The sequence below is a fragment of the Myzus persicae genome, unplaced genomic scaffold, assembly GCF_001856785.1.
Source record: "Myzus persicae strain clone G006 unplaced genomic scaffold, MPER_G0061.0, whole genome shotgun sequence".
NCBI classification, from domain to species: Eukaryota; Metazoa; Arthropoda; class Insecta; order Hemiptera; family Aphididae; genus Myzus; species Myzus persicae.
Genome location: NW_019101405.1, coordinates 182,465 through 194,850, shown reverse-complemented (window position 1 = coordinate 194,850; position 12,386 = coordinate 182,465). Strand labels below are relative to the sequence as shown.

Here is a 12,386-nt window from a genome sequence, read left to right as displayed (position 1 = left end):
ATACGATTTTTTTTTTTTTCTATAGAAACTGAAGTACAGCCAATTTATCCATGTACACCATCTCCTTGTGGACCAAATAGTCAATGTCGAGAAATAAATCAGCAAGCAGTTTGTTCGTGTTTACCAAACTATATAGGTAGTCCTCCCGGATGTCGCCCAGAATGTGTATTGAACGCAGAATGTTCAGCAAGTCTTGCTTGTATTAATCAAAAATGTAAAAACCCATGTCAAGATCGTTGTGCACAAAATGCTAACTGCAGGGTATTCAACCATAGCCCAGTGTGTTCGTGCACTCCTGGGTATACTGGAGATCCATTTTCACATTGTTATGCTATTCCTCCACCACTACCACCACCGCAAAATGAACCTGTCTATGTAAACCCATGCATACCATCACCCTGTGGAGCCTATGCTATATGCCAAGACAATGGAGGTACCCCATCATGCTCGTGCTTGGCTCAATATATTGGGTCACCACCAAACTGTAGACCAGAATGCATTATGCATTCCGAATGTCCTAGCAATGAAGCTTGTATTAGAGAAAAATGCCAAGACCCATGTCCAGGATCATGTGGCTGGGGTGCTCAATGTAATGTAATTAACCATACACCTATGTGTACTTGTCCAGAGGGATACGAAGGAAATCCGTTTACGAAATGTGACATAAAGCCAGGTATTTAACAATATTTAAATATTATGTGTAAATAGTTATTTTTATATATTATTTTTATTAGTAATTCAAGCTCCAGTCTACTCAGATCCATGTAATCCATCACCTTGTGGTCCAAATGCTCAGTGTAATAATGGTGTATGCACATGCTTGAGTGAATACCAGGGAGATCCATACACTGGATGTAGACCTGAATGTGTACTAAATGATGACTGTCCACGAAACAAAGCATGTATAAAAAATAAATGTATAGATCCGTGCCCTGGAATTTGTGGACAAAATGCTATTTGTGATGTTTATAATCATATACCAATGTGCCGTTGTCCAGAAGGAATGCAAGGCAATGCTTTTGTTTTTTGCAGTCCACAACAAAATGGTATGTATTTACTACTAACTATTTTTTTTCACTAATAATAAACATACTTCTTTTGTTTAGAACCTGAGATATTTGAGCCATGTAAACCATCCCCTTGTGGACCATTTAGTCAATGTCGGGAAGTTAATAAACAAGCAGTTTGTTCATGTGTAATGGGATATACTGGGTTACCACCATTATGCCGTCCTGAATGTATTTCAAGTTCAGACTGTAGACAAAATCAAGCATGTTCCAATCAAAAATGTATTGACCCGTGTCCAGGAACTTGTGGCGTAAATGCTAAATGCCAAGTTATAAGTCACAGTCCTATATGTAGCTGTCCAACAGGATATACTGGAAATGCATTTATGAATTGCTACCAAATTCGTAAGTACAAAAAACATGACATAAAGTATATCAGACAACTTAATTATAAATAATTACTTCGCATTATAAGTAGATAATTTATTGAAATGCGTTTTAAGTTCTCAGCTTTCAATAAACAATTAATTAAACAATTTTAATTTAGCTGCTGATGCACCATTGATAGTGGGCAACCCATGTGTCCCAACACCATGTGGACCTAATTCGCAATGTCAAGTAAAAGGAGACATGCCTTCTTGTTCATGTTTGCCTGAGTTCATTGGGTCTCCTCCAAATTGCAAACCCGAATGTGTCACTAATAGCGAATGTCCCTATAACAAAGCATGTATGAATATGAAATGTAAAGATCCTTGTCCAGGGTCATGTGCAGTCAATGCTATATGTCAAGTTTTAAGTCACGCTCCTACTTGTCATTGTCAACAAGGTTATGTTGGAAATCCATTTATATTCTGTTCAGTTCAAGAAGGTATAATATCATATAATAATTTTTACAGCTATTCATCTAATTTTGGTGTATTAATTATAATTGATTGTACAGCAGATCCTATACCTCAAGAATATATTAATCCATGCGTGCCATCACCATGTGGTGTGAATGCAGTATGTAAAGAACAAAATGGAGCAGGATCATGTACTTGCCTACCAGAATATATAGGCAATCCGTATGAGAGCTGTAGACCAGAATGTACAATTAATTCTGATTGCGTTTCTAACAAAGCCTGTATGATGAATAAGTGTAGAGATCCGTGTCCAGGAACATGTGGTCAAAATGCAGAATGTCATGTCGTTAACCATTTACCAGTCTGTACTTGTTTAAATGGTTATAACGGTGACCCATTCAAATATTGTTCAGTTATTGTACCACCACAAGGTAAATATTTTTTTAGTGTATCCTATATATAAAAATGAAATGAGTTTATTGCATACATGAATGGATTAAACAATCCTAAACAACCTACATAAAATATTAAAAATAAAAAAATCCTATCTTATTGTTAAGTTGATTGAGATATAAGATGAAGTTATCTGTGGTATTTGATAATTAACTGATATCAAAATAATTATCGATTCTAGTTTGAGCATTATAAAACGGGTTAACTGTTTAAGTCTTTTAACTCTTGTAAATACACAATATGTAATACAAAAATGTCATTAAATTTATGGAAGTATATAAAACCATTTATTATATTTTTATTTTTAGATTATGTTTTTAATTTTAAGTATTTTATTGAAATTATATTCAACATTTTATTTTTATTTACTTTTAGATGCTCCAATAGAACTGATAAACCCATGTTATCCGTCACCTTGTGGACCAAATAGTCAATGTAAATCGATTAATAACCAAGCAATATGTTCGTGTTTGCCTACATTCATTGGAAGTCCCCCAGGGTGTAGACCAGAATGTGTAATGAGTTCAGAATGTAACAGTTATCAAGCATGTATAAACCAAAAGTGTTCTTACCCATGCACTAATATTTGTGGAAAAAATGCTGATTGCAAAGTCATAAATCATAGCCCAATTTGTACTTGTCGACCCAAATTCACTGGGGATCCATTCACTCATTGTTTCCCAATACCAAGTAATTACTACCTCATTTTCTTTTTAATACCTTCATATTTACGTTACACATATTTTTAGTGCCACTGCCTCAATATGTGCCTACTGAATATGTTAACCCTTGCATACCATCACCTTGTGGTCCATATTCACAATGCCATGATAACCAAGGAGTTCCATCATGTAGTTGTCTTTCTCAATACATTGGAAGCCCACCAAATTGTAGACCAGAATGTGTTATGAACTCAGAATGTCCATCTAACAAAGCATGTATAAGTGAACATTGTAGAGATCCGTGTCCGGGGTCATGTGGTTATAATGCTGAATGTAATGTCATGAATCATACCCCTATGTGTGTTTGTCCATTTGGTATGATTGGTGATCCTTTTACTAGTTGCTATTCTAAACCACAAGAAAGTAAGTGGCTACAATTAAATTGAGATACAAGTAATCTATAAAACATTAAAATACAATTATTGCTTAAACATTTTAGATATTCCAGTAGAGAACAGTGATCCGTGTAATCCGTCACCTTGTGGTTATAATGCAGAGTGTAATAACGGTGTATGTACTTGTTTATTAGAATATCAAGGAAATCCATACATGGGATGTAGACCTGAATGTGTTATAAATAATGATTGTACTCAAAAAGAAGCTTGTATTAAAAATAAATGTAAAGATCCTTGTCCTGGAATTTGTGGACAAAATGCTATTTGTGATGTATATAATCATATACCGATGTGTCGATGCCCTGAAAAAATGTCTGGAAATGCTTTCATTCAATGCAAACCAGTTGAAAGTAATATACCAATTATATTATATTAAATCAATACAATAATTAATTAAATATTTTTCTATGTAGTTCAATCTCAAGTGTATCCATGTAACCCTTCACCTTGTGGATCTAATAGTCAATGTAGAGAAATCAATAATCATGCTGTATGTTCATGTATATCAAATTACATTGGATCGCCTCCTCTGTGTAGACCAGAATGTACTACTAATTCTGATTGTATTCAAAATGAAGCTTGTAATAATCAAAAATGTAAAGATCCATGTCCTGGAACATGTGGAATAGGAGCTAACTGTCAAGTTATTAACCATAGTCCAATATGCAATTGTCCATCAGGATATACAGGAAATGCTTTTGTCCACTGTCATCCAATCCGTAAGAATAAAATAATTAACTGAAAACAATATTCTAGTGTTCCATGTTATATATAATTATACATATTTAGAAGCGGCTCCAGTGGAAGAAGTCAATGAAAACCCTTGCGTACCATCACCATGTGGATTCAATGCCCAATGTCAAGACATTGGAGGTCAACCATCATGCTCTTGTTTACCTCAATTTATCGGTTCTCCTCCAAATTGTAAACCAGAATGTATTATCAACAGTGAATGTCCATATCATTTAGCATGTATAAACATGAAATGCCGAGATCCATGCCCAGGATCATGTGGCCAGAATGCAGAATGCAGAGTTATTAGTCACGCCCCACAATGTTATTGTTTATCTGGTTATACTGGAAATCCAATAATACAATGCAATGTACAACTTGCTGAACCAGTTCCTCAAGAATATATCAATCCATGCCAACCATCACCTTGTGGTTCAAATGCAGTATGCAAAGAGCAAAACGGTGCTGGTTCATGCACATGTTTACCAGAATACTTTGGTGATCCATATAGAGGATGCATGCCTGAATGTGTGGTTAATTCAGACTGTCCACAAAATGAAGCTTGCAGGAGAAATAAATGTGAAGATCCTTGCCCAGGGCTATGTGGTCAAAATGCTGAATGTCAAACAATTAACCATGTGCCCATGTGTACTTGTTCCAATGGATATACTGGGGATCCGTTCAGATATTGTTCATTTATCCCACCACAACGTAATTAAATTATTTTTTTATGAACTATAAAACTTAGGTAAGTCTTTTTTAATGGTATTTATTTTTTAATTTTAGAAACTACAATTGAACCGACTAATCCATGCAGTCCATCGCCTTGTGGACCAAATAGCCAATGCAGAGAACTCAATGGTCAAGCAATATGTTCATGTCTTCCAGAATATATTGGAAATCCTCCTAGTTGTCGGCCAGAATGTGTAATAAGTACTGAATGTAATCGTGACAAAGCCTGTATAGGACAAAAATGTAAAGATCCGTGCCCTGGAATGTGTGGTTATAATGCCAATTGTCAAACTATCAACCATAGTCCTATTTGCACATGTACTTCAGGATACACTGGAAATCCATTCTCTCAATGTTATCCACTACCAAGTAAATAAATAACTTTCATCACTTCATTTATTATTAAAAATGTATTTCCTTTTCTCATAAAATACTTAATTCAAATACAAATTATATATTTAATTATTTTTCAGAGCCTCAAATACTGCAAACTCCACCAGAACCCTCGAATCCGTGTATTCCAAATCCTTGTGGATTATATTCAATATGCCGCGACCAAGGAGGTTATCCGTCTTGTTCTTGTTTGTCTCAATACATAGGCACTCCACCCAATTGCAGGCCAGAGTGTGTTATTAGTGCTGAATGTCCTAGCAATAAAGCTTGTATAAATGAAAAATGTAAAGATCCTTGCCCTGGCTCTTGTGGTGTTGGAGCAATTTGTACCGTTAACAATCATACACCTAATTGTTACTGTCCAAGTGGATATATAGGAGACCCATTCAATTCATGTATGCTAAAACCACCACAAAATGGTTAGTATATTGTGAAACAAATAATAAACAAATATGTTATTGCATATTACACATTTATTTTAAAACAATTCTATATCGCTAAAATAATTTTATAATTACTAGATCCAGAAATACCAAATATTGATCCATGCTACCCATCACCGTGTGGTTCAAACGCAAATTGTAACGATGGCAAATGCACTTGCCTGCCAGAATATCAAGGAGATCCTTATGTTGGATGTAGACCTGAATGTATAATAAACGATGAATGTCCTAGAAATAAAGCCTGCATAAAATATAAATGCAAAGATCCGTGTCCAGGAACGTGTGCTCATAATGCAATCTGTGATGTGTATAACCATATTCCAATGTGTAGATGCCCCGAAGGAATGTCCGGAAATGCATTTATAGATTGTCGACCACAGCAAAGTATTAAATAACATTATATTTAATAAGCTTGGTAGTTTTTAATTTATATTTATATTTATCTGTTTATTTTTAGTTTCTGTGGTACATGACTACTGTAATCCTTCACCATGTGGTCCAAACAGCATTTGTCAAGAAATAAATCAACAAAGTATTTGTTCTTGCATAACTGGATATATCGGATCTCCACCAACCTGCCATCCAGAATGCACGGTTAATTCGGATTGCGTTTTGAGTAAAGCTTGTAGTAATCAAAAATGCCGAGATCCTTGCCCTGGAACATGTGGAATTAGTGCTAAATGCCATGTTGTTAATCATAATCCGATATGCAGCTGTCCTCCTGGCTTCACAGGCAATGCATTTGTGCAATGTAGTCAAATACGTAAGTTATTAATAATATTACAAATACCAAAATTATAAACTATACCTAATTAATAATGAATGATTACAAAAATTGTTTTTTTTTTCACTTTAGCGGTTATTGAAGATGAACCAGTTCGAAACCCATGTGTTCCCTCGCCATGTGGTCCATATTCGCAATGTCAAGTTCAAGGAACGTCTCCATCGTGTTCATGCTTGCCTGAATATATTGGATCACCGCCAAATTGTCGACCTGAATGTGTTAGTAACAGTGAATGTTCATATAATTTGGCTTGTATCAATATGAAATGTAAAGATCCTTGTCCTGGATTATGTGGAGAGAATTCCTTATGTCGCGTTATCAGTCATTCTCCGATGTGTTACTGCATACATTGTTACACTGGAAATCCAATGGTTCAATGTGTGGTTCAACAAGGTATTTTTCATAAAATATAGCACAGTTCATAAGTTAATATATTTAATCGATTATAATGTTTTTTCAGATGCAGTTGTAATTAGAGATGATCCACATCCTTGCACCCCGTCCCCATGTGGAGCGAATGCTCAATGTAGAGAACAAAATAATGCGGGCTCGTGCAGCTGTTTGCCTGGATATTTCGGAAATCCGTATGAGGGTTGTAGACCAGAGTGTATTGTTAATACAGACTGCTCACCTAGTAAAGCTTGTATACAATACAAATGTCAAAATCCTTGTCCTGGAAACTGTGGTTTGAATGCAGATTGTCAAGTGGTTTATCACGTGGCATCATGCGTTTGTAATCCAGGTTACACGGGTAATCCATACCAATCCTGCAATTTCATAACACCACAAAGTAAGTTCGTTATTTTATTTTTATTTATTTAGGCATATTTAGTTCAACTTTTTCATAAGAAAATAAAATATTATACTCATTTTTACAAGCTAGTGAGAAATTCATAATAATATTACTTGAGATTAGACTCTAAGCTGATCAAACATGATAACGAATTTGATATAATTTGATAAAGTACTTTAACTAAACACTACTTTTTTAACAATAGTAAAATAGAATTTACTTTTTTTAAATATCAGGAAAACAGAAAATATTTACTCGGCTTTAATTATAAGATTTTTATTAAAATGGATTTTATATTTTTATCGTTTTCAAAAAGTCATCGTATAAAATTCCACTGTTACCTAAATATAATAATTTTCTATAGTCGATCAAATTTTTAAAATACTAAAACTATTTGACATTGTAGATTGTTAACTTTTTTCGATTTAATTAGTAAAAATATTTGTTTCTTGGTTCAAAAATTTTAAAATATGTATCAGGAATTCCCTTATAATATTTACCATTCTGTTATTGATTTTTGTGTAAATAACATACATTTATTTGATTTCAGTTACTCAAATGGAACCAATATACCCGTGTACTCCATCACCATGTGGTCCAAATAGTCAATGCAGAGAATTAAACAATCAAGCCGTATGTTCTTGTTTACCATCCTTCATCGGAAATCCACCTATGTGTCGTCCTGAATGTACAACTAGTGCAGAATGCCAAACAAATTTAGCATGTGTAAACAAGAAATGTGTAGATCCTTGTCCAGGAGTATGTGGACAAAGTGCAAATTGCAGAGTTGTAAATCATAGTCCATTGTGCATATGCAATTCAGGATTCACAGGAGATCCATTTTCTATTTGCTATCCAATACAAAGTACCTAAATATAATTAATTCATTATTATTATGAAAGTTTCTAAACAAATAATTATTTATATAGATTCTCCAGAACCTCAACCTCAACCACCGATAAATCCGTGCATACCATCACCATGTGGCGCCTATTCCCAATGTCAAAATTACGGGGGTTCTCCTTCGTGTACATGCCTACCATCTTACATAGGATCTCCACCAAATTGTAAACCAGAGTGCACAATCAATGCTGATTGTCCAAGTAATGTGGCGTGCATTAGAGAAAAATGTAGAGATCCATGTCCAGGTTCTTGTGGTATGAATGCCCATTGTCAGGTTCTAAACCATATTCCAATGTGCATTTGTCCAGAAGGATATTCTGGAGATCCGTTTTTGAGCTGTTACATCAAACCAGAACGTGAGTATCATATAAGTGATGCATTTATTATAATTTATTCCTAGTAAATACATAATTATATATTTATATTTTCCACAAATTAAATTAAATATCATTAATTTAGCGCCAATTCAACAAGCTTCAGATCCTTGTAATCCTTCTCCGTGTGGATCAAATGCTTTATGCAATAATGGAATTTGTACTTGCATTTCTGAATATCAAGGAGATCCCTATAGCATATGCAGACCAGAATGTGTCCTTAACAATGAATGCCCTCAAAATAAAGCATGCATTCGAAATAAATGTAAGGATCCTTGTCCAGGAACTTGTGGTCTAAATGCATTGTGTGATGTTTATAATCACATCCCAATGTGTAGATGTCCTCCAGGAATGAATGGAAATGCATTTATTGAATGTTTAACATATCAAGGTATTAATAAAAAAAAAGATAATACATTCATTATAAATACTAATATTTTTATGTATTCATAAAGCTCCAATTGAAACAAACCCATGTCAACCATCTCCGTGTGGTCCCAACAGTCAATGTAGAGAAGTTAATGGATATTCGATGTGTTCTTGTCTTACTGGATATTATGGAACTCCGCCAACTTGTCATCCTGAATGCTCCATTGATTCTGATTGTAGCCAAAATAGGGCATGTTCAAACCAAAGATGCCGAGACCCCTGCCCGGGCGCTTGTGGAGAGAATGCCCAATGCCACACTATAAGTCATAGACCACATTGTACATGTCCACCAGGTTTTACCGGAAACGCATTTTCTAGATGCTATGTACAACAATGTAAGACAAATATTTAATTTTACAAAAGATTTTTATTTAAATTCATACTTAATTGTTTATTTAGTACCACCAGAACCATTAAGAAATCCATGTGTACCTTCACCCTGTGGCCCAAATTCTCAATGCCAAGTTAACGGAAATTCTCCATCATGTTCATGTGCACTTGACTATATTGGCTCGCCGCCAAACTGTCGACCAGAATGTATCAGTAATAATGAATGTGCTTATCATCTTGCCTGTATCAATATGAAATGTAGAGACCCGTGTCCCGGTTCATGTGCTTCAAATGCTATATGCAAAGTAATTAGTCACACTCCGAGATGTAGCTGTCCTCCTGGTTATAATGGTGATCCATTCACGCAGTGCATATTAAATCAAGGTAAATATATACATAGTTTTAAATTTAACATAACACTATCGTTAACTGTATAATAAATACATACATTTTATTTTTTGTAGCGGAACCAATTCAAGAAATAATAAATCCTTGTAGACCATCACCTTGTGGTCCCAATGCATTATGTAAAGAACAAAATAATGCTGGTTCGTGCATCTGTATACCCGAATATTACGGAAATCCTTACGAAGGATGTAGACCTGAATGTATGGTTAATACTGACTGTAATGCTAACAAAGCATGCATGGCAAATAAATGTAAAGACCCATGCCCAGGAACTTGTGGCAGTAACGCTATATGTCAAACTATTAACCATATACCAATGTGTACTTGTTTGCCTGGTTATATTGGAGATCCATTTAAATACTGTCAAATTATCCAACCACAACGTATGTAGAATTAGTAAAGCATTATAGCAAAGAACAATTTAACTTAACATTTTAACAATATATGTTTTGTACAGAAGTTGAAATTGTACCAAGTTATCCATGCATCCCATCTCCATGTGGTCCAAACAGCTTATGCAAAGAGAATAACGGACAAGCAATTTGCTCGTGTTTACCATCCTATATAGGAACACCACCTGGATGTAGACCTGAATGTGTCACTAACGCTGAATGTGTGCAAAACAAAGCATGCATTAATCAAAAATGTGCAGATCCTTGTCCAGGAACATGTGGACAAAATGCATATTGCCAAACAATAAATCATCATCCAATATGTAAATGTAGCCCTGGTTACACGGGTAATCCATCTACATACTGTTCTTTAATACAATGTAAGTTCGTCTAATAATAATAATGATTTATTTATGAATTAAAACGTCGACTACATGATATAGTCACAGTGTTTATTCCTTAAATAAATTAAAATGTATATTATATGATTAGTAAATATTTTCTAATCATTTTTCAGATATACCTCAAGCCACGCCTGTTATTGTTAACCCTTGCTCACCTTCACCTTGTGGTCCTTACTCTGAATGTGTAGCATATGGCAACTCTCCATCTTGTTCGTGTTCACCAACGTATGTTGGTAGTCCACCAAACTGTAGACCTGAATGCGTTGTTCATGCCGAATGTTCAAGTAATATGGCTTGCATGAGAGAAAAATGCAGAGATCCGTGTCCAGGATCTTGTGGTTTAGGATCACAGTGCAATGTTATTAATCATGTACCAATTTGTACATGCCCAGCTGGTTATATAGGGGATCCATTTGTCAGCTGCTATATTAAACCAAGCCCACGTTAGTTTAAAAAAAATGTACAGTCAATTTAATCATCATACTTATAAATATCTTTGTATGTTTAGCTCCAAAGCCACAATACACAGATCCATGTTATCCATCTCCATGTGGACCAAGTGCTATATGTAATAATGGTATTTGTACATGTATACTCGGTTATCAAGGTGATCCTTACCGAGGTTGTCGCCCAGAATGTGTTTTGAATGAAGATTGTGCTAAAGATAAAGCTTGTGTAAAAAATAAATGTGTCAATCCATGTATAGGCACTTGTGGAAACAATGCAATTTGTGAAGTTTATAATCATATACCAATGTGCCATTGTCCACCTGGAATGACTGGAAATGCATTTATTACATGTCACCAAATAATACTACAAGAACCAGTGATACAAAATCCATGTTCGCCTTCGCCGTGTGGTCCAAATAGTCAATGTCGAGATTTCAACAATCAACCAATTTGTTCATGTTTACCTACTTTCTTTGGATACCCTCCCAATTGTCGTCCTGAATGCACTGTTAATTCAGATTGTTCTATGAACACCGCTTGTTTAAATCAGCGGTGCAGAGACCCTTGTCCGGGAACTTGTGGTATGAATGCAGAATGCCAAGTCATAAATCATAATGCTATATGTAGTTGTCCACTACATTTGACAGGAGATCCATTTTCGAAATGCTACTATCCAGGTAAATAAAACATTAATCAACTTAAAGTTTCAAATAAGGTCTTCAGTATTATTTTAACATTTAATATATAATTATTATACACATTATTTGGTTACAGTTGTAACAAAACCACAACAAGATCCGATTAACCCTTGCGTACCAAGCCCATGTGGACCTTACTCGGAATGCCGTGTAACATTGAACACTTACACATGTACATGTTTACCAAACTACCAAGGATCACCTCCACAGTGCCGTCCAGAATGTGTTTCAAATAGCGATTGTAGTTATAATTTAGCTTGCATCAATATGAAATGCAAAGACCCGTGTGTTGGTTCGTGTGGTTTAAATACTGAATGTCATGTATATAACCATATACCTCAATGCACTTGTAGTCAAGGATTTATTGGAAATCCTTTCATATCATGTCATATTCATCAAGCACAGCGTAAGGATTATTTGTGTTTCTATCACATTGTCAATAATAATTTGTTTTTAATAACTAATTTTATCTACAACAGCAAACTCCAAAACTACGTCCATAACAATTTATTTTACGTTAAGATAATTTATTATAAGTTAGATTTTAAGTTAAGATATTTACTAGTCATAAGTATACTTTTAAATTTCCACATCTCAACTAATAAAATTCAACGTCGTCTCTAGTTTAGTTTTATTTGAATATTTTAAATAATGGTTTGTAAGATCTTTGAAAAGTGCATGCTTATAGATTGTTTTGCATGGT

General features: G+C 34.7%; 1 protein-coding gene across 1 annotated transcript in view; it reads left to right on the top strand.

Moving 5' to 3' along the window:
- LOC111028956 overlaps positions 1-12,386 on the top strand; it is a 126,350-nt gene that overhangs the window by 100,471 nt on the left and 13,493 nt on the right. Inside the window, exons 110-135 of the mRNA XM_022307751.1 lie at positions 26-673; positions 735-1,046; positions 1,107-1,412; positions 1,555-1,875; positions 1,948-2,280; positions 2,678-2,992; positions 3,052-3,387; positions 3,464-3,769; positions 3,833-4,138; positions 4,209-4,862; positions 4,938-5,252; positions 5,357-5,695; positions 5,798-6,103; positions 6,177-6,482; positions 6,576-6,896; positions 6,964-7,293; positions 7,847-8,161; positions 8,226-8,555; positions 8,659-8,964; positions 9,029-9,337; positions 9,402-9,716; positions 9,797-10,123; positions 10,198-10,512; positions 10,650-10,979; positions 11,045-11,662; positions 11,760-12,089. Of these exons, the coding sequence (XP_022163443.1) occupies positions 26-673; positions 735-1,046; positions 1,107-1,412; positions 1,555-1,875; positions 1,948-2,280; positions 2,678-2,992; positions 3,052-3,387; positions 3,464-3,769; positions 3,833-4,138; positions 4,209-4,862; positions 4,938-5,252; positions 5,357-5,695; positions 5,798-6,103; positions 6,177-6,482; positions 6,576-6,896; positions 6,964-7,293; positions 7,847-8,161; positions 8,226-8,555; positions 8,659-8,964; positions 9,029-9,337; positions 9,402-9,716; positions 9,797-10,123; positions 10,198-10,512; positions 10,650-10,979; positions 11,045-11,662; positions 11,760-12,089 (9,249 nt within the window). The remainder of the gene's footprint in view (positions 1-25; positions 674-734; positions 1,047-1,106; positions 1,413-1,554; positions 1,876-1,947; positions 2,281-2,677; positions 2,993-3,051; positions 3,388-3,463; positions 3,770-3,832; positions 4,139-4,208; positions 4,863-4,937; positions 5,253-5,356; positions 5,696-5,797; positions 6,104-6,176; positions 6,483-6,575; positions 6,897-6,963; positions 7,294-7,846; positions 8,162-8,225; positions 8,556-8,658; positions 8,965-9,028; positions 9,338-9,401; positions 9,717-9,796; positions 10,124-10,197; positions 10,513-10,649; positions 10,980-11,044; positions 11,663-11,759; positions 12,090-12,386) is intronic.